At 41.6% G+C, this 24,011-nt stretch overlaps 1 protein-coding gene across 1 annotated transcript in view; it reads left to right on the top strand.

The window, feature by feature from the left end:
• The window catches only part of XYLT1 (xylosyltransferase 1), a 195,558-nt gene that overhangs the window by 139,695 nt on the left and 31,852 nt on the right, over positions 1 to 24,011 (top strand). The window contains exon 5 of the mRNA XM_074919164.1: positions 18,932 to 19,012. Coding sequence (XP_074775265.1) covers positions 18,932 to 19,012 — 81 coding nt within the window. The remainder of the gene's footprint in view (positions 1 to 18,931; positions 19,013 to 24,011) is intronic.

The following is a 24,011-nucleotide window of genomic DNA, read 5'->3' as shown; positions in this document are numbered from 1 at the left end:
GATGGAATTATTGTGGCTTTAAAATTTTATTTACGTCTGGTGTTAACATAGTATTTTCTTTAACCTGGCAGATGTTAGTGATGGAAGACCCACCCTTTTCTCTGTGCAGCCACAGCAGCTGAGGTTACTCTTTCTCCACCTCTCCTCCTGGGTTTAAGGCTATAAACCAGCTTTTGCTTTTGGAGAATTGTGACATCTGCAGCTCTTAGTAACTTTTTTGGATATTTAGTACTTCTGAAATGTTCTCCATAGCAACCTCAGTCTGGTAGCAGAAATAAATGCACCCCAGATTAGAGACTGGTTTGGCTATCCAGGCATCTCTACAGTGCATACAGATTAAAGATGCACCAATAAATCACATTTTTAGAATAGTGGTATTACTCAAAGTACCCTTGTACTTGGCAGCACGTTATCTTGTTGATTACCGTGCTAAACATTCAGCCCTTCATCTCCTCCTATGTGAACTGAAGCATCTGAGCCAGCGTCTGAGACCACTCAGAGGACCGCCTGGCAGATGAAAGCCCCAGATGCCAAGCTTTACAGTTTGATGGGCATTGCAGCATCTGGGCACTTGCTGGGCTGGCTGGCTGGTATCCTCTTCTGTCTTGGCTCTGGCACTGTCACAAGGAGCTTCTCCAGCGAAGAGCCAAAGGGTTTTCATCTGTTTGCCATTTGCTTTCTGCATGCAATTTCTTTTTTACTTATTTATGACTGAGAAAAAAAGTCTGTCTCCTAAAAGAGAGTTAAATGTGACTCTTCACTGGACACCATTCAGTCTGATCTATAAACAATAACAGTATCTATAAACAAAACCAATACAAATGTGATAATGTGCACCAGTGGTTCCTAGGCAACACAGCTATATCTTTTGTCTTCAGGATTGCTGGAATAATATCTACAATAGTATTTTTGTAAGGGTAACTGATGTGCTGGGGCTGAGGAAGCTAAGCATTGAGCAGGGATCTTGCCAGATCAGCTATTTTTCCTTCACAGCTCCAGGGCTACTTATAAAACCTGTTTTTAACTTACAACTTGTCTTTGTGGACATATAGTCTGAGGTAACCAAGTCAAAAAAAAGGGTCCTGCTTGCAGAATCACTCTTTTACTATAAATCCATGGTTAGCAGAATTCCCCACTAGCTGTCCCATGCTGGCAAGCCCTTCCCATGGTACTCAGCTGCTCATTGTGTTCCTGGGCAAGAAGGTCCACTGGGGTTTGAGGGTGTAGTGGAATGTTGGTCGTTAGGGAAATTCCAGGTATGACTTTCTCTCCTGTGTGCTCGCTCTCCTGCAGCTTTGCTTCAAGCTTTTACTCTGTGGATTTAATTGTGAGGTGGATAACAGAAGCTGCAGAGAAACAGGTCCTTGTGGTGTTTACCTGGGGTAAAGAGCAGAAACTCTTTAATCTCTCTTCAGCTGGGTTTTTGGATTTACTTTTTTTTTTTTTAGAAAGTTCATTAAAATCATTATCAAATTCCAAGAGCTAAAACTGCTTGATAGAGAGAAGCATTCCTGTTATAGCACTGCATTTTAAACACGCTCTCCCTTTGTGACCATGCTGAATTCTCTCAGGAAATGAAAAATCTGTTGAAATTGCCATTAAGGCACATTTTTGTTTAGATTTCAGGATACCACTTAGAATAAAACAACTGCAAAATAATACCTGATGGCAGTTCAAAGTGAAGATGAAACAATAGCACGGGCTATTATACCTTTCCCAAATCACTCTTAAATAGTTGTGAACCAAAGGGCGATTAAAGGGTAAGCAAAAATGTTCTGATTCAGTTTTTTAGTGGTGATACTGAAATAGAAAGGAGAGGAATAGATGAATAGATGAACTCCTTTCCTCCAAAATAGGGCTAAAAATGTAAGAGTTGAGTGGTATTTGATATTAAAGATTTTTCAACCAATTTATACATAAATTCTGGTCTTGTCTCAATATTAAATTATGCACTGACTTTTTTTATTCAGGATTACTGCATGTGAATGAGCTGAAGGGCTGATTTGAATGAAGTACTTTGCAACAGAATTAAAGCTGCTTTGGAACAACAGATATTATACTTTTTTACAAGTGCTTCTATATAAATAAAATGCAGTAGTAACCCACTGAGGTTACAGAACAAGGGTGGCAGTTGTACAGTCCCAACTTCCTCTTCCTTTCCAGTGGAAACTCCTTTTTCCCCAGAATCACTGTGCAAGGTAAGAGCCAGCTGGCCACAAGCTGCCTCACTCCCTGGGATTTTATGATGGGAAATACTGTATTAACCTGTACAGAGACATCCAGCGTTGCTCTGTCTGCCTGCTGCTGTCACTCAGTGAAGTCCCCAAGACCATGCCACATGCTGGTGCTCCAGTTAACAGGCTTAGGGAGCTGTGGGATGGAGGAGGGTGGTTGCAGGACAGAGGTGGGAAGCATGAGGCTAAGATCTTCCAGCATGCTCCCTTACATGGGAGTTGCTTAAGAGGCTCCTTCACCTTCCTTCTCTTCTGCAGGGAACAAACCCCACTTCATCAGTCTGTAAACACAGCAGAGAAGGCCTGGCTCAGCTCTCATGTCTCTTTAGACCAAAAGCAATTCCTGTGTGCATGCTTAGTGCTGCAGAGCTTGGGTGGATCAGAAGAGAGTAGTGCACTTCTGTGCATGCTTTGTCCCTTGGGATGTGCTGCAGAAGTTGGCTCTTTCTCCCTAGTTGGTGGTTTGTGTGGTTTTTTAATAGTCCTGAGTAGTGCCAACTAGTCAAACCTTTAGATCTTGAGATATTGTGGAAGCTTTGACCTGGTGCTGCAGAAATTCGAGACCTATATTTTGCTGTGCAGTCCCATGTAGAATTTGTGGCTAGCTGGCTTTTACAGTTGCACCTTATTACAGTTGAAGACTTAATTTCTGCTTATCCTGCACAGCACTATTAGTCGCAATGTATTTATATGATACTTCTGAATCTCCCTCTATATAAATAGTGGTGCTGAGTTCCCCTGACTCTGTTTGTGACTGCGCCTCTGTAGTTCCACGCTGATCGAAGGGGATGATGCTGTAAATGGTTCATTGTAGCACACATTCCACTCTGCTGCACACCATTTAATTATATCCATCATTCAGCATTACTTGATGAACCAGCTGTAGCACAAGCATCCCTAACCTTTCATCAGGATAATTGCACTCTTTGCCACATTAGGAACTGGTTTGGGGCCAGGTCCTTTTCAAATACAGATTCCATCTCTGCTTTAAAGTTTGCTGCCCCAAAGTAATTTCTAGCAAGTAATCTTGCGGCAGTGCATTCCTGGGGCAGCTAAAGACTAAAAGGTCTAGAAATCCAAATTTGTTATTTGTGTCACATTATGGCTTTAAATAATTGGGGCAGCCTTGGAGGATGTTTTAGCACTGACTCAGATCATTGTATTCTGAAGATGGGATGTGCCGTGCCAGTCAGGTGCAAGGTAGCTTCCAGATGGTGTCTGTGGCAAGGGCTTGCAGGAACTGTGTCTGTGCACGCTGAGGGTCGATGTCATTGCTAAGCCTTCATATAGGTGGCAATGTGTAGGCACTGAAACTGTTCCCGCAGGGCTCAAGTCATGTTGCTGGTGGCAGTTACAGAACCTTAGCTGAAGACTGAAACACCCTGATCTTTCTTTTGAATGTGTGCCTGGTGCATATGGTGTGTCAAGATACCAGTGCTGGGTATCATCACAAAGTGCCTGGAGCACTTGTGGGTTTGTGAATCCTTGCAACCCAGGAGGGGAGAGGCAGCTAGGGCACCGCTTCAGGTCACCTCCTGTCTGCTAGGCAGTAGGGCTTGGTAGGGTCAGGAGATCAGCTGGTGACAGACTGCCTAACTTAAATTCACATGTCTTTTTTTATAGTCTTTTTCTTACATTGAAGTGAACCACTAGTTTTCTTCTGATCTCGTGGTTAGATAAAACTGTACTGGTTGCAGCTCTGCTGGACGCAGCAGTGAGGGGGAACACCAGCCTCCCACCCTCATCAGCCCCAGTTATGTCAGTTAATGGATCTATACATTCCCTTTGTAGTTTTCCTGCTCAGACCTCCTCTCTGCCACATATTTGTGTCCCTCATCCCAGTGTGCATTCTTCACTGACTTACTCCAAAACAGTCCTGACAAAGAGTAGGGCAGGTCATCAGCTGGCACAAATTGTCAAAATAAGATTATTGCTCAACCCAAATAAAGGTAATAAAATATGACCTTCTGTTGTTAAAACCAATTAAGTTTCCTTCCATCAACTCTCAGTTCATTATCCCTTTCACCCCCCAGGCCCTGTTCTTCCATCTTTTCAGGCTTGGTGCAGAATTAATGTTAAATCCCATTAGCCTGACCCCGTTTTCCCCATTTTGCCTTCTAGTCCTTTCAACTGATGTGCTCCGACAGGTTGATTCAGCAGCTCAGGGATCAAAGAGAGTGGCAGGCCCACGAGGAGCTTCAGGAAGGGCCTGGTTTACTGTAATTCACTTTACTTTTAAATGAGGTTTGTGAAAAGGCCTCAGCGGCAGGGTCTCGCCGGGAGGAGGAAGGGCTGCCAGCTGCGTTCCAGGCACAGAGAGCACCTGTGGGGTCCCACCACTGATTTCTTGGGATAAATCCAGTTAGGAGATTGAAGCTCACCATTGGACAAGTGCATATTTCCTTCCTTTCCTTGGAAAGTGTGGGATAGGAAAAAAGAAGTTTCTTTACCCAGATAAATCTCTCCTGCTGCATCAGAAGGACCATCTGCTCTCAAAGCAGTGTGGGGCTGTTGGCCAGTTTTTGTCTAGGTTTATGCTGCAAATTAAACAGGGAGATGGCAAGACCCAATACCAGTATTGAGTGACAAAGCTGTATGTTGTGGCCTCTCAGAAAGGACTTTCCTGCTCCCTTCTCCAGCAATGGGACAGTGGTTTCAGGTTTCCTGCTGCTTGCAAGCATGAGCGCTTTCCGTTTCCTTATTGACATGAAGTGTTGGTTGGCCACTGTGTTGTGTGGCAGCAGGGAATGTGCCTGGTGAGCTCTGCAGAAGACACTGGACCTTTGCATTTGTGAGCGTGCCTGCCATGCTGTCCCCTGAGCATGTGTGATGTGTGGTGGCCCTGCAAAGAGGGGCTGTGGTGGGGTGGCTTCAGTGGCAAGCTGAGTGCGCGGAGAGAAATGTTTTCACTTGAGTCCTGCAGTGAACTGCTCTTTGGTGTTTTGCCAGGCATGTGCTGCTTTTGAAAGTGATGTGGGGAAGATATGATTGAATGGCTCGTATTTCCTGATATGACAAATGGGTGAGGGTGGGTCGACAGGGTGAATCACAGCCCATGGGGAGCACACAGTCAGAGCGAGAGCAAGTTACGTTTCAGAAACTGAGAAATGACTGAAATTTAACATTTAAGCTGGAAAAGTGGTACTTTAACAACTGTATCCAGAAAAGCAAAGATTTCTCATTAGTTTTAAGTTGCAAGACTCTCGCAGCTGGTTGAGGATCATACAGCCCACAATGATGGACTTTAAATCTGAGGTGGATGTGCTGGGTGGATCCATCCCTGACACACAGCCTGGCCTCGGCTGATGCCTGTACATGTGTCACCCACACGTTACCCTTTTGCATGTGACAGTGAGGATCCTAGCCCCAAGGTGACATGTCTTCAAAGGGGAGTGCCGTGCACACGGCTACATTTCTTCACAGATGCTGGAGGATCTTCACTCCGACAGGACAGCAGGATCGCACCCCCGGACTGACAGACTCCGTGATCTGCAGCCAAAGCTCTGAAATGATGAGCAGGGTGGAGAAGGCAGCAGTGTTAATTTTGCTTGTGACTGAGTTTACTTCACATAAAACATTCTCAAGGTCTCTTTCTTCCCACTTTCTTGGAAGAAAGTGAACATTTTTTATTATAATTACTCAACCTAATGAACAAATAATTTTTCTTATTTTGTACAAATAAAATTCAGATGGATGTGGGAATGTATAAATTAGATGAAATGAATGATTGCTTTAAATATATGCTCATATTTAATTTTAATTTCTTCTCTTTTACACAAAACTCTTGATAATTTAATTTTAGAGATGGTGAAAAAATTTGCTGAACAGAAAATATGCCATGAGAAATATACACGCTATAAACAAAAAAAAAAAAAGATCCCATTCAGCCCAATATCTAGATTTTTTTCTTTTAACCGAAGTTTCACTAATTTGAGTAATGGACTTGATCATTTCTGCAGCTCACTCCACTTGCTTATTTAATCAGTGATTATTGTTTTCATCAAAATGGGATGTATCATGTAGGCAGATGAGGTTCTCCATGAATATGCAACGGCAGACAAACACTGAAAAAAGGCAAAGCAGGGAGCATCGTTCTGTACTAAATAAAATCCCAGTCCTTTGATAAACCTAAAAATCTATCGTGTTTAGTTTCAGTAATTAAATATCCTTGGGTATTAGCAGCTGGTTAGGCCATTATTTCACTGCTGTTTTGTTTTTTTTTTTCGATACTTTTCAGCAAATATATTGTGGCCTCAGTCCTCTTTATGAGGTAGGAGATAGGATAGTCATGTCTGTCTTAACCCTTTGTAGTCCTGCATCCTTACAAATTATATCCTAGCATCGACAGGAGAATGGCTTGTGTTTTGGTCCATCAAGAGTTCATGTGTTAACTTGTTAAATGTGGTAGTTTTCGATGTTTATCTCTGCATTGATGAGGTCAGTGAGTAATGGAAAGGCTTGTTATTGTAATAATAGGTAAAGGCAACTTTGTGAAAAGTTAAGTTATCTTGACAAATACATTTCAGCAGCTGTTAGAAGTAATCTAGTAACTGGTAGCAATTACATTTTCTGCCACTGCCACATTAGTGAATAGGCCTTATGAAGAAAACTGGTTGCTCAGGAGCTTTTCCTATAGGGAATTACTTACTATGAAACACGTAAGCAAGGAAAGACCGAGCAATTCTCGGAGTCATAGGAAGACAGTTCTAATTCTTGTCTATTAACATGGCTGTCCACACATGCTAACAACATACCTTCACAGCCTAAACAGTCTAGCTTCTAAACTGGGAAACACCATAAAACTTTTGTGACAGTTTCCCACAGGCCATTCCAAGAACACAGAGACAGATTTATGGTCTCATGCACTGCACTGATTTTGGAGCATTACAGATATGAAAACAGAATGAAATGCAGTCTTTTGCATAGGGCTTTATCAACTGGAAGGAGGATAGGAAAAAAATTTTTTTTCATTATTAAAGGAATTGCAAGTGGAAACATATCTCACTATTGAGGATACTAAGAATATTACTATTTTAAGGAACAAAATAATGGTTAATATGTGTACTGTTTTCTTCCAGCATGCACCTGGTAGAAGAATGATCAGAAAGGGCATTTACCAATGTTTCTGTCATTCCACAAATTATTTTTGCTAGTGGGAGAAAACCCTTATTGTCATAAAAGTTGTTAAATAGGAATATGCTGAAAAGAGATAACACCCAAGATGTTGGATTTTTTTCCTTTCAGGATTAAAACTGAATAAATAACATCATTGAATTTTGATGCTCTGGGCATGAATCCTCTTTAAACATGTATTTCAATGCAAATAGCAACGTGGCTTAAAGCTGTGTAGTTAACCTGTTCAGGTGCACTGCTGCTTCCTCCTCACTGTCTATCAAAATGATGGTTTACGTCAATGATCAACTTCCTTATAGATGGAAGTGTAAAATATGATAGACCTTTGATGCTATAATATTAAAATAGCCTTTCCACACTGAATTTTCAGCACATAGTATGTGTTCATTAGCTTTGCACTCTGCATTCAATCGCTTCATACAGTCTTAATAAAAAAAGGTTAAAGACGTTCAGACTTGGATTCATTGATGTCATCCACCTAATCGGTGCAGTTTTATAATGAAAATCACAATTGTTGCCATTTATCCTAACCACAGCTACCTTGGAGAGTGACTGACTAACGTGTTAATGGCTGCTATTAGTTGGAAGGTCAGCTAAAGTGACTAGGAACATTCGCCTCCTTGTACTTTGTCTGAACCCATCTGGCTGCATGTGACAAGTTGCCCATGAAGTTCTTCACAGGATGTGCAAGCTCACCTGCCCCTGCTTGCCCTGGTGCTTCTTCTCCCTTTGTATCATTAATTTGGGCAGATTTCATTTTGAACCAAAGCGATGACTGTTGTTGGCTTGTCTTTTGAAAGTCTGTCATGTGGTATGGAGAGTAACTATGGACAAGAACAAGTATTGATTATTCTGTGCAGGGGAGAGCAGAGTTGAGCTGAGCTGTAGTGTTGTTGCCGAGGATCCTGGCCTGGCTCTGGAGCGGCAGCTCTTGCCCCTCCGTGGGCCCCACCTTGGACCAGAGTCAGAGACCTTCCGCTCTGCTGCAGGAGGATCCTGTCTGCAGAGACAAGAGACCCAAACCGCCTGTATGGCTTATCCCTTACATGCCTCTTAACCACAGCAGGGGAGATAATATTTAACCATTGACTCTACCAGAGAACAAAAATTAAACCAGAAGGTTGTATATTAGGCTGTTTTCTGCAATTTGCAGATTTGTGTTGGTGGTATTAAAAGGCTGGAAACAAACTTTAAATGTGCCAGAGCCAAGATAAACAGACGAAAATATGGCTAGACAAATTGCTTGTACTCCAGGCAGACAGAGACTGAAGTGGGGAGCAGGCAGACATGGCAGCACTCTCTCTTAAATAGCTTTCACAACTTTTTATCTTTTTTTTTTTTTTAATGCCCGTGAACAGAAACTTCTGCTTGTGAACATGAAATGTGCCAATGCCAAAAGGAAATCTGCTTACTCAAGATTGATACCTTAGTTTAGGAGAGCCAACTCATGTTTGCAGCTGAGATAATGCTGAGTAAGCATCAAAACTTTGAGTTACCCAAAAATGCTAAGCATTTTGGATCAGGCTATAATTTGAAGTGTCTGAACCCCACGTTGCTGTATTTTCTCTTCACCAATCGGCATTATTTTAATTTCCAAATATGAATAATTGGAATGCCAGCAAGGCTTGATAAATAGTTTTTGCTAGCACTGGTAAAATTGACCTTTCTTCCATATATATAGTTCAAATAAACTGACATCTCTTGTGAATGTAGTGGGAAAGGAATTTTGCTTTACTCCAATATATACCTTTAACAAGTTTTTCTAGCCCTTATCTAAGTTAGACACACATCTCTGCCTTTACTTTATAATATTTGTTGGAAATATGCAATTATGGGCCTTTTTAGCAAATGCTATCTGTCAGGCAGTCAAGCTCTGGGCTAGCAAAACCAAAAGAGAAGATACTAGTAGTGATGTGCTGATCATTCATAAACTTAAATAGAAAAAAAAATAGAAAATTGTTTAACGAATCAGGGTGAAACATTTCCTTCCTTTCTAGCAAAATGCCTCTGAGTTGAATGCACCAATGCCAGGTTATTTAAGGAATAATTTATCCTGCATGTAGCTGATTTTGTTTGATTATTTTCATGTATACTAGGTTCTGTGCAGTTGCATGTTTGGAAGGAGTTTTGGAAGCTTTTGTTATTCAAGTGTTTTTACAGTGCATTCATTGTTGATAAGCATACATATAATCTAGGTTTAGCTAGTACATAGAATTAGATTTATGAAAGGAAAACTACTTTAATGCATTTCATAATTTTACTGTAAAATACATAGACTGCTTTAAAATTGGGAAAAAAGAACTGCATATGACACAGCATTACAGGATAGTGGTTTTGGTGTTTCTTTACTTTTTATTGCAGCAGTAGGGATGCTTAGAAAATGTGATTGTCACAGAAAAATTAGTTCCTAAAATCAGTTCAGAGGTACTCCTGGACTTGAGGGGATTTTTAAAAAATGTTTTGGAAACATTAGTGAGTTACAACACAAAACTCACTGATGGTTTTATGTGTGGTAGAGATGGAGAAACTGAGGTACAACTGGATTGACCTCCCTGGAAAAGTCTCCTTAAAAAGTGTACTTGTGCACTTGAGAGATTTAAAAGACAGCTCTCAGCTCTTAATCTTGTATATAATCATTGCACATGATGCTTCCTAGCATGTGGACGTGTAGACCCTTACCCATAAAGGAATTTATGAGAATGTAGTGTGAAAGTCGCATGGTTTCAGAAGAGCTGCAAGTGTGCTAACAGTTAAGCACATGCTGTTAAGTGCTTTACAAGATCAGAGACACAGTGATTGCGCTATAGTATGGTGTGTTTGATAAGATCCTGGGTAATTGAAATGCTTGTGTTGAAATTGCACTATAAAATAATTGGAAATTGAGTAGATTACTTTATGCCTAACAAATCGCTAAAGAAAGTCAAAAGCAACAAGTTAAAAAGTTTTAATGAGTGCATGTGGTGAGTATTTTATTATCATAAAAGCTGTAGGGCTTATTAGCTGATACAGGGCTGGAGTTTTTCATTAGGCAAAGGCTTTTCAGGGTTTCATGGGATATAGCTGGAAAACATTCCAAACAAATGAATATTCTATTTTAAAAGAATAATGAGACGTTGAGGGTTTTTATAAACTCCAAAGTTTGCTAAACCAATATCTCTAATTAGATGAAGAAACTCTCTATAGAGGCTTTGCATCAACGGCTGTGCACATAGCAAATGTTTTAAGCATTTACATATCAAATACTGCTGGCAGCATTTTGGCAGCAGTCCAGAGCTGTAGATAGTTTTAATCACATTTGTTCATTAATCCTTGGTGGAATTCTCTTATATGGTCTCTTTAGGATTTTCATTTAAGCATGTGCTGCTGCTTGTCAGCAGTGGGCTTATTTATTTATCGGTATTTTATGAATGCCATCTGAAGCCTTGAATTTATAGAAAATACGTTGTGGAGTGGCTCAGGAAGCAGACTATATTCTTTTTCTCTCAGTAGATCTCCTTTGTACCCAAGCATTTATGTACTCTCACTTGGAAGAGGTTTATTCAGCAGTGTGACATTTAAAGAAGACTTTCACTCTTTTGTGACTATGTTAGTTCTTTTCTTTTCCATAGGAAACAGACAATGGTTGAATAGGAAGCAGTAATTGAAAGTACAGCAAAGATGATTGTATTGCTAATAAAATGTCTTGAGAGTCATACAACACTGGCAGAGCTGCACTGAGAGTAGCTGCATCCCGTCTGATGTCTGATCAGTGCCTGGAGCATCAAAATGCAGAAAGCTAATGCTTTGAAATAGACGGGTGTGACTTCCCAGCCCAGATGGCAGCACTGTTGCTGGAGCAGAACTCTATAATCTCTCAAGTACTCGAGCAAGCTGAGCTGCTAAGGCAATAGTTTTCCATTATCTTGTTCCTCTGTTAAACCTGACTTGAAAGACAAAACAAACCATTTAAGACAACACTATTGTAAAAGCAGAGGAGTTAACAGTCACCTAGAGCCTTCCACGTGCAGTTGGCCTCTGAAATTGTATCTGTCGTTCTCATTTTTATGGTACGTTTTACAAATAACTGCTGTTATGGGAATCAGCTTCTCTGAGAAATGCCTACCATGCTAATATTTGTTCTGTGATAGATAGCAAGGGCTAAATATAACCTTCCCCTTTCTTTACATTTTTAGATGGCAGTCTTTTTTTCTTGCTACAGTCAGGGCCAGACTTCTCTGAGCCTCCCCTTGCACTATATTGCCTTCAAGGAGAGAGGAGGAGTTGGGAGCATCAGCGAGAGAGGGTCATGCTGCATATCCAGAGTTCGAAAGCTGAACCCTGCAATGAGAGGTTTTTCCCTGTATTGTGCTGCATTTGCGTGGTTGATCATCTTGCTATAAGCATTTCCTTCAAGATGAGGTCGTGTAGGGGTTCGCTTTATTTTGCTGAATCATTGTGCTGTTGTATCCTTTTGTCAGGCGACCCGTGCACACACACCCACACGTGCACTGGCTGGTATGGTGGAAAGGTGGAAAGGCCAGTACGGATCAGGGTCCCTTACTGGAGTGGGAAGTTCCCACCCAGCTTCACTGCCAAGTGCTGCCATGTCCTCGGGAGATGTGAAAGTGGAGCTTTCAGAGTGGACACTATACAGTGGGAATTTGCAGTAATTCTTCCCTGTCTCCTGCATTGCTCTTTTTCCTCTGTGCCTGGCAGTGATGCAGGGCTGCTGGTGGCTGCAGAAGCTGGTGCTGGTGAGCGGGTCTGAACACCTGCACTCCTTGTTTAAGAGGGAGAGGGCAGCAGGACAGGAAAGCCCCAGCCTAGGAATAGTCAAGGAACTCTCCCTCTGCCACAGGGGTCTTGGCAGTGATGGCATGTCCTAATACTTTACAATAATGCGTTAAGTAAGATTCAATTAATCATTTATTGAAATCAATGAGCTTAATCATAATTATTAGAATTTATTGAAAAGAAGGTAGCAAAATCGAAGGCTCTCAGCTCTTCCAGTTCCAGGGTCTTATGCGCACATCTGTCTAATCATGGAGTAATATCATGCTTAAGTCTGAGTAGATGAGTTTGCCCCATAATTCCAGTTTTCTTCTCTGAAGTCTTTTTCTTCTCTAGGGATCTTCTAGAAATAGTTTCTTGGCAAGGAGCTGCCAGGGTTGCTGTACATCTGGGCTCTGTAGGGCTGTGCCTTTGCACAGTCACAGTGATCCTGCAAAAGGAAACTGGAGAGGAGTCAGATGGGTACAGGTGGAAATACCAAAGCTTTGGTCACTGAGAGAACTTGTTTTGTCTTACTCCTTCTGACTGTGTGTTTGCCTTCATCACCCTTGCTTCGGAGGCCCTTCATTGCTGCTTCAAAACATGTTAGCCTCCTTGCCCTATTCTCCCACATGCTTTCCCCTTTATGTTTGTTATTCTGTTGGGGTTTTTTCCATTCAGCTGCTTTTGTGATACTCATCTAACTCTCCAGCATCCCACACCACAGCAGAACTACTGCTGTGTTTGCTGACACCACTGTTCACCACGACAAGGGCTAACCCCCCCCCCCCGCACTCATGTCCCTCTTTATCTTGTGCAACGGCTAGCAGGCTTGCCTTTAGGTAACACTAAATTAATCATGATTAATAATTTTACCCATTTTCACTGTGTTGTCTCCTCACAAGTGGTATGTTTTGTTTGAATTGCCTCAAGAGCAGGCGTACAGCCCAGCATGGAGGTGTGCGTATTGGTGTCTGGTGAGACCTGCTGCTTGAATTCCGGAGCTGCCCTCAGACCTCAGGTGCTGGTGTCACACCACAGCATCGTCACGGTTACTGCAGTGCAGCTGTTTCAGTTCAGCACTTCAGTATTGTTCTTTTAGGAATACAGCCTTTGCCTGCAAAATACGGTAAATACATGAAAAAAAATCCTGGAGCTGTGGCTGCAGAAGCATTGTCAGCGATGCTGATGGTGCCGGTTGGTGCTCAGTTGCAAGGACTCACAGATTTGCTGATTGCTGGTCGCTGCAGCTCACAACTATTATACACTTACCTAGCTGTGGTGGGATGGCTTGCTGGAAAAAAGTTGAGCAGCTTGTAGAAGCTCCAGTCCTGTTGTTGCCTGTCGTCTCAGTGTGTCGTGTGGTTAACATAGCAGTGACTTACTGTGACCAGTACTGTGAATTGTCACAAACTCGGAATGCTTACATTTCATTTGCTGGGAGTGTATCAGTAGGCAAGGTAACAAAAAGTTCGTTTTGTCCCATGTATGCAGCAATTAAAAAGGTGTTAATATTTTTTTTACCTGTCCAATTAGAAAGTGCTTAAAAAAATAACTCTTCCACGCATTAAGATTACAACAGTGACAAAAGTACTAAAGGCAGAAATCACTTTCAAATCAGATTAGTGCTTGGGGAGGGAAACTGCTAAGAGGCCAAGACACTATTGCTTCCAGCAGGCTTTGCCCTTTTCTGCTGGAGAGTTGTGGAACCAGGACTGAGTGGGTCTGTTTTAAACAATTTTAAAGCCACATTTTAATTGTCTTGCTCTAGGTTTTCGTATTCCAACATTGTCATTTACAAGTAACCACATTTGTGATTAAAGTGAGTTACAGCTGCCTGGAAGGGGTACCAGAATCCACTTCTCAGTGCTGACGCTTGCATGTAAGAACAGGCATACAGGAGAAGAGAAGAAAATAAAATAATGCCAGAAAATAATTATTAAAAATGGATTTTTGTCAGGGCTCAGTTTAGCAGCTGTCCCTAGCCCATGCTTGTGCATGTAATTCAGGATAAGTTCATGACAGACTTTTAAGTTGGGACAATGTTGCTTATTCCTGGTGAACAGAGAGATGAGGATGATCTGGCAAGAGTTGGTACAGTAAAATCCATCCCTTCCCAGACACTGCTAATGAAGCAGGGCTGAAGAGATTGAAGTTGCCTACAGAAGTCTAAAGCCCAGTGAGACCATTGTAGAGATTTCCATTTCACTAGATTTTGTCTCAAACCTTGTGCCAGTAACAAAAGAATTCTCCAGTAGGAGAGCTCCTTTCTAAGCAGAAGCACTGTATTTGCATAACATTTAAAAACGTTTGTTTAGCCTTACCTTCCTGATAGATCAGAAATTAAGTGACTAGGAGAGAGAGAGAGAGATGGTCTATACTTTGTATGCAGGTGCCCTGCAGCCCCTAGCTCTTTACATGTAGTTTGAAACAAGATTCCCCTGTCTGGTCCTTGATAAAGGAAATAGTTTCTAAACCCAGTCTGGGGATTTACCTGAAATGAGGACGTTTTTTGAAGACCTCACTGGTGAGTTCACTTGCAGCAGATGGCAAGCTGAACCTTCCTGCCTGTGACCTCACCCACTGAAGCAGAAAAGAAACCAAAAGAGATTTTTGGCAGGGCTGCCTCTGCCGCAGCATCATTGTGGGTGGGCTCTGGAGTTTGGCTTGGATTTCAGATAAGTTGGTGGCTTTTTGGGTTGCAGCCATCTGTGGTCCTCAGGAAATTTTTCTTACTGTCAGTGCTCGCTGTTTTAATCAACAGGGGGATTGAAATCAACTGCAGCCTGCTCTGTGCCTAGGCACTCCCCTGGTTCCCAGTCCAGGCTGGGGGGGGAAGCCCCAGGGCCTGCACTGGGACAGGCAGATCAACACCAGCGTGTCTGAAATACCTCTTTGGAGAGGGGCACTGGGCTCTCACCACGCAGGGGGTAGGCCATGCAGTACCAAAATGGCAGAGTCCATTGCTTTTTACTTCATCTGATTCCTACACAGAATCAAACTATCTTGTTCTCATACCTGTGCGCTGCCAAAAGTTTCTGAACTTTTGATCTAACTTAGCCAAATTGTTATGCAATTGTATAGGTTTTGACATATGAATAGTCTCATTGAAGTGACTGCTATTCCTTACATCCTTCAAGTTGCCCATGCATTAAAGTACCTTGCTGAATCAAGGACATTTATATTAGCATTCACTATCTTCCAAAAGTAACAAGCTCTTGTTTTCCTTTTCTCAGATTCTCCAAAAGCTTTCTTAATCTATTTTCACAGCTGTAAACTAAGGCGATCTCTGCTCTTTGCTTGGATTAGTCATCAGGACTTGGAGGGTTTGCTTAAAACCAGTAATCCCAGCACTGCCTTTTGTTCTCTGCAGTGTTCAGCCATGATTGTGCACAGGGACACAGTTGTACCACTTCCTGGGCAGACCCGCCAGTGCATTCAGACATTGCAAACACAAAGTCAGTGTTTCTCTTTCCAGTTCTGCATTTCAGCCCCCCGTGTATATGCCATATTCTGCAATTACTAAAATGCTCAGCACTGAAATAATAGCTAAGTGCCTGGTTAGCCTGCTCATGCCCTGGGACACCTCAGTCCCAGGCCAGGGGCTGCTCATGAGAAAACACTGGTGGCCTTGCTTTGCTTTGGCAATATCTTCTGAGTTCCCTTATTGCTATAGGACTCATCTTTCTCTGCCTTAGACCTCTAACTCTAATCTCGACTCTAACCCTGGGCTGAGCCCCAGTCCAGGGGCTCAGCCACATCCCCAGGATGAGCAGTGCCAAGGGTTGAGTCATCAGTAGCCCTGGAGCTGCTTTTGCAGCCACCAGAGCCATCCTGCCTGCCCAGCCAAGTGCTCCCCATCCTTAGAGCCTGACCTGAGTTTAGCTGTGTGGCATCTCAGCAGGCAGGCGCACTGTGCTGCAGGGAACTGCAGGACCTTATTGAGGTGACCTCAGTAAAGTTCTGGTGGAGGTGGACCCTTCTGTCCCAGCTGGCAGACCTGCCCTTGCTTAACCCCAAATATACATCAATGAAGTCAAAATCACTTTGTTTCCCCATCAGTCGTCTTCACTTGTCATTTTCTTACAGAAGGCCTCCCACATGCATGCGATTTCTCCATACTTTGAGTTCACTGGAGGATTAGTTTCCCATTTCTCTCAGCGTGCTGCACACCTGAAAACTGCACATCTTCTCTCAGCCTCTCTAATCTTTCATTGTCCTCCCTCCCTGTTAACTGCACAGGTAACCAGCTGACTAAACTTGCTCCCTGGTCCCTTGCCCTTCGAGTGAGTTTAGTAACAAAAACAAACAAAAGTGGGAGTGATGTGGATGCATCTGTCAGCTCCAGCCTCATGCATCAACAGTGGAAAGGCTTTTTCCTTGATTTGTATCTGTGCTGTGTTACACACTAGGGAAACTGATAGGAATGTAATATTTGTATTAGTGTGTTTTAATCAGTAGCATGAACTACTCTTCCTATCCCCATGAAGGAAATACCAGAAATATGTTGCACTTGGTACTTTCTGTTATACCATGAATGTTAGTAAACGATTTTTTGCCAGATTTATGCTCAGTGAATTATCTCTGAAATTTGTGGAGCTGTATTAGAATTTAATTTGATAGTGCGGAGTTGATATTGCTCCCAGTGATGTCTTCAGCTGAAAATCTAAGCTTTCCATTGCCTTACTTAAAGAAAAAATAGGCCTATGTCTCTAGTGTTTCTCAGAAGGAGTGCCAGAGGCATTGTAAATAGCTGGTGCCAACGGCACTGCCATGGTGTAGAGGCTCTGCTGGTGCCATACATGAAGAAGTGCGGTAGCAATCTGTGCCAGAGGCATTTAGGAAATATACCCCTGAAGGCAAAGTTTTCTGAAAGGTGAGGAGGATTTTAGCAACTTCATTAGTATCTATGGCATGTTCAGTACCTTTGATTTTCTTTTTAGTATCGTGGTGGAATAATTCAGAGGTGATGTGCAGCATCCTCATGATACTGGGGCCAGAAGAAGCAGTTTGAATGAAAACTTAATAGAAATTGAGTGTGCTCCCATGCTGAGCATAGAATTGGTTGACCGCATAAATCTAAATGTCAAATAACTAGAAAGTTTTACCAAATGGAAATGTGATGTTTTATTTCCATGTTGTCAGCACATGAAAAAAAGCATACTTAGTTGGCACAGAGTAAAACTGTATAAGTTCTTTTTTTTTTTAAAAAAAGAATCATTTAAAGTAGGACCAAGATACCGCCAGTATTTTCAAGAAGTGGTAAAATGTCAATTATTAATTAATTTGAGAGCTAAGCATCACATGGGCGTTTATAACCATTATCTAAAAAGTGAGAAGCCTTGAAAAGTTTGTATGGCAGCCCTGAGTCCAAATACACTTGGTAGAACACTGCTGAATAGTGAAACATAGGTTGGTGAGCAATTTAGAAATGATGCTGGTTTATTGAGTGGTGTGGATTGTTACTTCGGTTGATTTGATTTTTATCCTGTAAGGAAATTAAAGCTCAAGCACTTCCAAACTTGGTTATATTTCTAAAGATCATCTTTGCATGCCAGCTTTTGCCTAGAAACTCACCCGAAGATGTCAGCCATTGAAACCATTTCATGTGGAAGCATTGCTAAGTAAATTCACTAAATGCCTATTCATCCTGGTAAGATGGAGAATCACTGGAGCAGCAAATGTGAAAATCTGCACAGCTTACTATGCAGAAAGCAGTTTTCTGAGGTTGCCAAATTGAGATGCAGAGTCTGACCCTGGGAGGTATTACAACTCACATGAGTGAGCATAGGAGGAGGGTCTCAGGCTCCTACAGCCTGTTCATTCAGGCTGGTTGATAGGCAGATACTTCATTTGGTCCAGTTAAAATCAATGAGATCATGAAGATAGTTTCCTAGGCTGATAACATTTCCAAGTTTTTTCAGCCTGACCCCTGGAGTTAAATGCGTTTTGTCCAGAACTCTGGTTTAACTTCGTTTTCTGTGGGTTATAATGAAATGCTTTCAAGATATAGTACTACTGACAGCTGTTTTATCTTTAGCTTTTCTGCCATCAACTCCATTATAGACCATTGCTTAAATGGTGTTATATCTATAATGTTGTGGTTATGAATGCAACTCAGGAGATGAAGATCTTTTTAATATGATTTATTCAGTTTTCCTAAATATGCTGACCTAGATAAATAGAGAACATTTTTGTTCCATTGTTAAAGAAATAACAGACCACAAAAGCTGTCAAGCATAAATACATTCTTGGACATGTCAGCTGAAATTTTGAAAATACTGGTGTCAGTTTGCCAGTCATACTAATTGGAATTAACCTTCTAAACTCCTTTGTTCCTGTTAATTATATTGGCATTTTGACATCCAAATTCTCTTGCTTTATGGGCCTCTTCTCTATTACAAGGATGAAAACAAATGAAATGCCAATAGATACTTAACCAAATTCCCTAGGAAAGATCTAGCAGAGCATGTAAAATGGGACTATCAGTGCAGTCATCTCACAGCTGGATTTTCATACTTTGAAAGTGCTGAGCGGTATTACTTAAGGCATACTCTGTTACAATGCTTAAAACATCTGCCAAGACTTGATAGGAAATTCGTTAAGCTGTAATAAAGCTGTGTTTCTTTCCAAGTACTCTTTCCTGAGTAGAAGGAGTCAGCGAAGTTTAGCAGCAAGATGGAAGTTTTATCAGCAACTGCCTTCTTCAGAGAGTCTGTGGATAGTCCCCAAATGAAAACAAAAGTACATGACTTAACTGTAGACGTAGTAGTTTTCACAGTGTAATTGTGCATCTTTTGTTCTTTCTCTTGCAGGACAAATGACCAGCTAGTAGCATTCCTGTCCAGATATCGTGATATGAACTTCCTGAAATCACATGGGAGAGACAACGCAAGGTAAGCTGGCCCTTTCCTCAGCTTATTTTAACCATGGCACTGAGAGTTTTTGCATAGTGATGGTTTTTCCAGTGTTACCAGAGTGAAGAAATCCCTAGTCCAGGAAAGAGAAGCGAGTGAGGAGGAAACTCTCTCCTGAAGACAGTTGTTTATTGGTCCAGAATGGCTCCTTCCCAAAGTTGGTTTGCAAAGATGCTTTTGTGGGGAGGGAGACATTAAGCAGACTGATGCTTGCTCCCTCCCTGGGGCTTGGCACTGACCAATGTTTCAGGAGGAAGCAGTAATTGCCCTGCACAACAGCACTTCCCTGCCCCGGTTGGTCGCAGCCCCACTGATGGCCAAGACCTACACTAGCTGTGGTCTGCAGCAAAGCCTTGTGCAAGCAGAGTATTTCTGCAAGGCGTGGGAGCCTGTACAGACCTGTACATGCTAGCAAGGGTGAGGATGGTGGCTGGAGGGTTATCATGATCTGCTACAGTTTTGATGTCCTTGAATCAGTGTCCCTCTCCATCCACCCTGTGCAGATCTTGGAGAGAAGAGAATGTGCTGTGCTTCCAACAGTGCGTTGGTAATACTTACAGCTTTGTTTGAGGGAGCAGTAGTGACCAAGCACCGTGTTTCCAAAGATTTAAACCACCTCTGCAGTTGGAAGATCTTTTCCATCTGATTGCAGTTGTCCTCTTTTCCTCTTTATTGATAGTTTTATACTGTAACAGCAGTCTTGCAATAGTTCGAGCAACTCCATATGCTGAGTCCCAGTGGCTTTGCACCTAAAAATATTGTTTTATTCTGCTTGGGTCACCAGGTGATCTCTTTATTCTGTAAAACATCAAGCATACTGTAAGGCTGGGTTAAGATAGTGTGACACGCCAAGTTGCATGTTTAGCACAGTGGGTGAGTAGAATAATGCACAGGTCTTTCTTACACTCTTACTTCTTGGCTGCTCTTGCTCCTGTCACTAGATTTATCAATTCTGTCATGTTCCTGTTTAAATGAAGTCCTCATGAGCATTCATCTTGTGCATTCAGAAATTCTATAGCATGTAGTAAAAAAAAAAAAATACTGTGAGGAATAATATTTAAATCCGAGTCAACAGTTTTCACAAGAGAGTCTCTGGTTTGGGAAATGCAGAGTGTCAGAGTGATTGGCAGGCTCAGCTCTAGCATGCAATAGTGATCGACAGCAGAGTTAAAGTAGAAAAGGGAAGAGAAATGGCCAGGGAAAAGCAGTCAGTCTCTTATGCCTTTTTGCTCCTCTGGTGCACCTGATTCTTCTCAAGTTCCCTGAGCTGGCTAAGGAAAAGTAACTAATGAATTATGACATGCCTGCATCAAGCTGGTTTGAACATGCCAACCTCTGCTTGGCTAGAACAATTTAGATCAATTAAACACACTAATCTGGTATTAATTTAATAATAAAATGAGCTAATGTGCCACTTGTCCTCCCCTCACAGGAATAACAATCTATTTTATTAGTTCAGTGGTTCCTTTTAACTATATAAACAACTAAATACCTTTTAGCCTATTATAATTTCACCATGTTTTATTTTTTCTCCTGGATTTCTACCATAAATTCTCTGTGCATCAGGGAACATAATGTGGGATAGGAGTGCAGATTTGCTGTCCCCGTCTGCTGTGATTGTGCAGTCCCTGAGTTCCGTAAGTGCTCCCACTGCTGACCACTGGATAAATGGATCCTTTCACATTGCCCCTTGGCAGCCCTCCAAAATTTCTATCAGGGAGATAGAGTGGCTCCCCTCTTCCTGCATAGCCCAGATATCTGTAGAGACAGGACTCAAGCCAGCAGCTGCAGAAGCCTCTGAGTAATATTGGCATTTAGTAAAAATTCGTTCCATGGGTGTCAAAAGCTGATTAAAAAACAGTTAGCCCTCTGTTTGTGTTGTGATTTTCCAACTCTACACCTACCTGTTGAGAGAGAAATTGTATCTAATGTGAAGATCTCTAGCCCGATCTTTCAGTTTTAGTGTTTCAGTAACTCAGTCTTGCCTAAACCGGTAAATGTACCGTCTGCTCTGCCCATTTGACACACAATTTCCAACTGACTTTCATTTTATGCCCAAGATGTGTAAGCTTGGTCATGACGGTGAGGTTTACCCTTGCAGTTAGAATGATTAAATGCTCTGGGCTGAAATACCTTGTATAAGCACAGGCAGGTGAGATGAGACTGAATACCCATCTAGGCTGTCACCCCTTGTCCTGCTGCCTACAGCTCATGTACCCAGAGGAACAGAAGAGGTGCGTAGTAGTGCTTCCTTACAGTATTCTCTCAGCCTCTTATGACCTTTGCTTGGAAATTTCCATAGCCATACTTGGTGACTTGCTCATTTAAGAGATGTTTCTTTTTTTCTATTAATTTTTCCAATTACATTTTAAATTTTCCCATTTGCTTTGCCTTGTCACAGCCCTGTGGAAAAGAAATATCCCGCAGGGAGGAATGGTATGGCCAAGAGCTTAGTAAGGTCCAGAAGAGAAGTAACAGCCTCAAGGTTTGGCAACAAAATTTTTTTTTAAAAAAGACAGCTTTTGGAAAGGATTTAGGACACAGGCCAGTCTCCAAGCTATTGGGTAATAGGAGAAAACTCCCTTGGGACATCCTATCTCAAAACAGACTGGAACAGGATTTTTTATTTAAAAAGGCTAGTTGAAGCCATGATAAGGGAGAGGACACTGGACTAGACTGACTGCCACCCCATCTACAATAAAAATTTTGCTGTTCTAAGGTGGTTTTCTCAAAATCTGTGAATTAATAATACAGGAGCTCAGCATTCAAATGTCACTGAAAGCAACATATAACCCTTGCTGCTACTTTTTATTTTAATTTGTGGATGAATAATGGCTCCTGAACAATAAGCTTTCATCTATCTAAGTTTGCTTTGTAAATAATGGGAACTGAATTTTAAGTCATCATAGTCTTTGGATCATGCAATGGAGAGCGAAAGATTGGAAGTGCCATCTTAAAACTGAAATGCTTATACAGCTTAATCATGATGTGCTTTGTATGCAAGCCATGTTCACAATCAGTACATGTTTTACTGCCAAATATGGAGAGAAACCAGGCTTCCCTTTATAGAGTGAAGTTTTCTTTTAGTTATGCCAAAGTCATTAAAAAGTGCATCGCTCTGATTTTCCTTTAGTGGCTTCAGAAAAGGGAATGGACATGAAAATGGCTCCTTAACTCAGCTGGAGAAGCATTATTTCCTTAGAGAGCTGGATGTATGAAATGAAATTGCATACAGTGGCTGGAGTCGTTACATAGTACTTAGTGGGCAACACTTACATTTTCTCCTCTTCGGTGTCTTAGACTATTAAAAGCAAAAGAATAACCCAGTAGTTGTATAAGCTATTACAGTTTGGAACACCCGTAAGATCTGGGTTTTTGTCAGGAGCAGCACCTGGCTGGTGTATTATAAAATATAAAAACAGTCAAATGTGACATCTTCAACAACAGGCAGGAAAAAGGGTTTTTTTAATAGAAACTTTGCCACAGTAGTCATTTGTGAAACAGTGTAAACATGCTGTGAAGGCTGGATGCTGTTACATCTTAGAGAAATCTGGAGCTCATAGGCAGAATACAAACAGCTAAAGAAAAGGCCGTTAAAAGTTTGTTATGTGCCTGAGTTCTTTTCTTGTGCTGTTTTTACCTCCTCATTAATGCTGTTCTTTGCAGTTGTGTTGCCCCCTTTCTGGCTCCTGAGTTCCAGATACTTTTAGAGGTGTTGCTGAACTGTACTGCTTTTAGTAAGGTGCAATACAATCCCATCCCAGTTTTCAGAGGCTGGAGAGACCTTAGCTCCTGAAGGGCTGAAGCACGTTCCCAAAATCTCCACCTCTTTCAGCCCAGTTCTGCTGATGCATATCTATTTCATCACCTTTTCAGACATGCCTTTTTTTCACTGTGGCACATGCTGTTCATTGGTGTTCTGTACACTGGGTTGATGTTGGTTTGGTGGTCAGTTAGAAAATGGATCACACAGTAAATGCTATTATGTATTGCCATGATGAATTGCCTAGTAAGTACCCAAATGCTAGGAAAAAAAAAAAAGATACATTATTCCTGCTGTTGGAATAGTTCAACCACATGGTTCCCAGTTATGCTTACCTTGCTACTCACGTGAAATATTTAGTGGTTCTTTTGGCTCAAATTTCCCTCAGCCATACTTGTTTTTGTTCATTTTTTTTTTTTAACACCAGTATTCTGAAGCACACAGACTAAGAAGATAATATTTTTTGCTCGTATGTAGTTCAGCCCAGCAGTTGCATGTGAACTGTAGCAACTGAAATAACAACGTGAATCTTCTATGCAAATAGACTGCACTTAAAAATTTTAGACTTTACAGCTAACTTTCAGATGTTCCTTATTGCTTTATGCTAAGCGACAGGGGAGTCATAAAGCCCTTACTGCTTTAGCTTGACAGTTTGCCTCCTTGTAGGGCTTTTATTTCTGCTTGGTTTTGGAAAACAATGCTAAGTTGTCAGTGCAAAGAAAAACAAAAATAAGGTGAAGATGATAGGAAGATGCAGGAAAAACAGCCATCTGTCTTGACATGGGACAAAGCAGGATGTTTTTTTGTCTCAGTAGAGTAGTGAAGATCATCCACCAGATCAGGAAAGTGCAGTAAGTGAGAAGGTTTAAAGTAGCCATATTTTATGGGACAGGGTGGGAATTAGGAAAGAGGTGAAAATTGAGGTACCAGTAAAGTAATCAGCAATGTTACTGCTATCTAAGAGCATTGAGCTGCCCACTTCATTTTCAGTGGTATAAATAGTAATATTTGTGTCCTTTCATCCGAGGTCCTGAGACATTTTATAAAATAAATATGTCAGGGAACATCCCTTTAAGTTGGACGGATATTGTTGACCCTTTTTTACCCACAGGTCAATAGCCTGATTTGGTAGCTTTGGTATTGAAGTGACTCACACTTGGAAAGTTTGAATCCCCATTTCCTTTTCATTCTTCAACCTAGCATGCAGATCTTAAA

The sequence above is a fragment of the Athene noctua genome, chromosome 15 (assembly GCF_965140245.1).
Source record: "Athene noctua chromosome 15, bAthNoc1.hap1.1, whole genome shotgun sequence".
In the NCBI taxonomy this organism is placed as follows: Eukaryota; Metazoa; Chordata; class Aves; order Strigiformes; family Strigidae; genus Athene; species Athene noctua.
The sequence above is the reverse complement of the archived record's forward strand: the minus strand, read 5'-3'. Positions and strand labels throughout refer to the sequence as shown.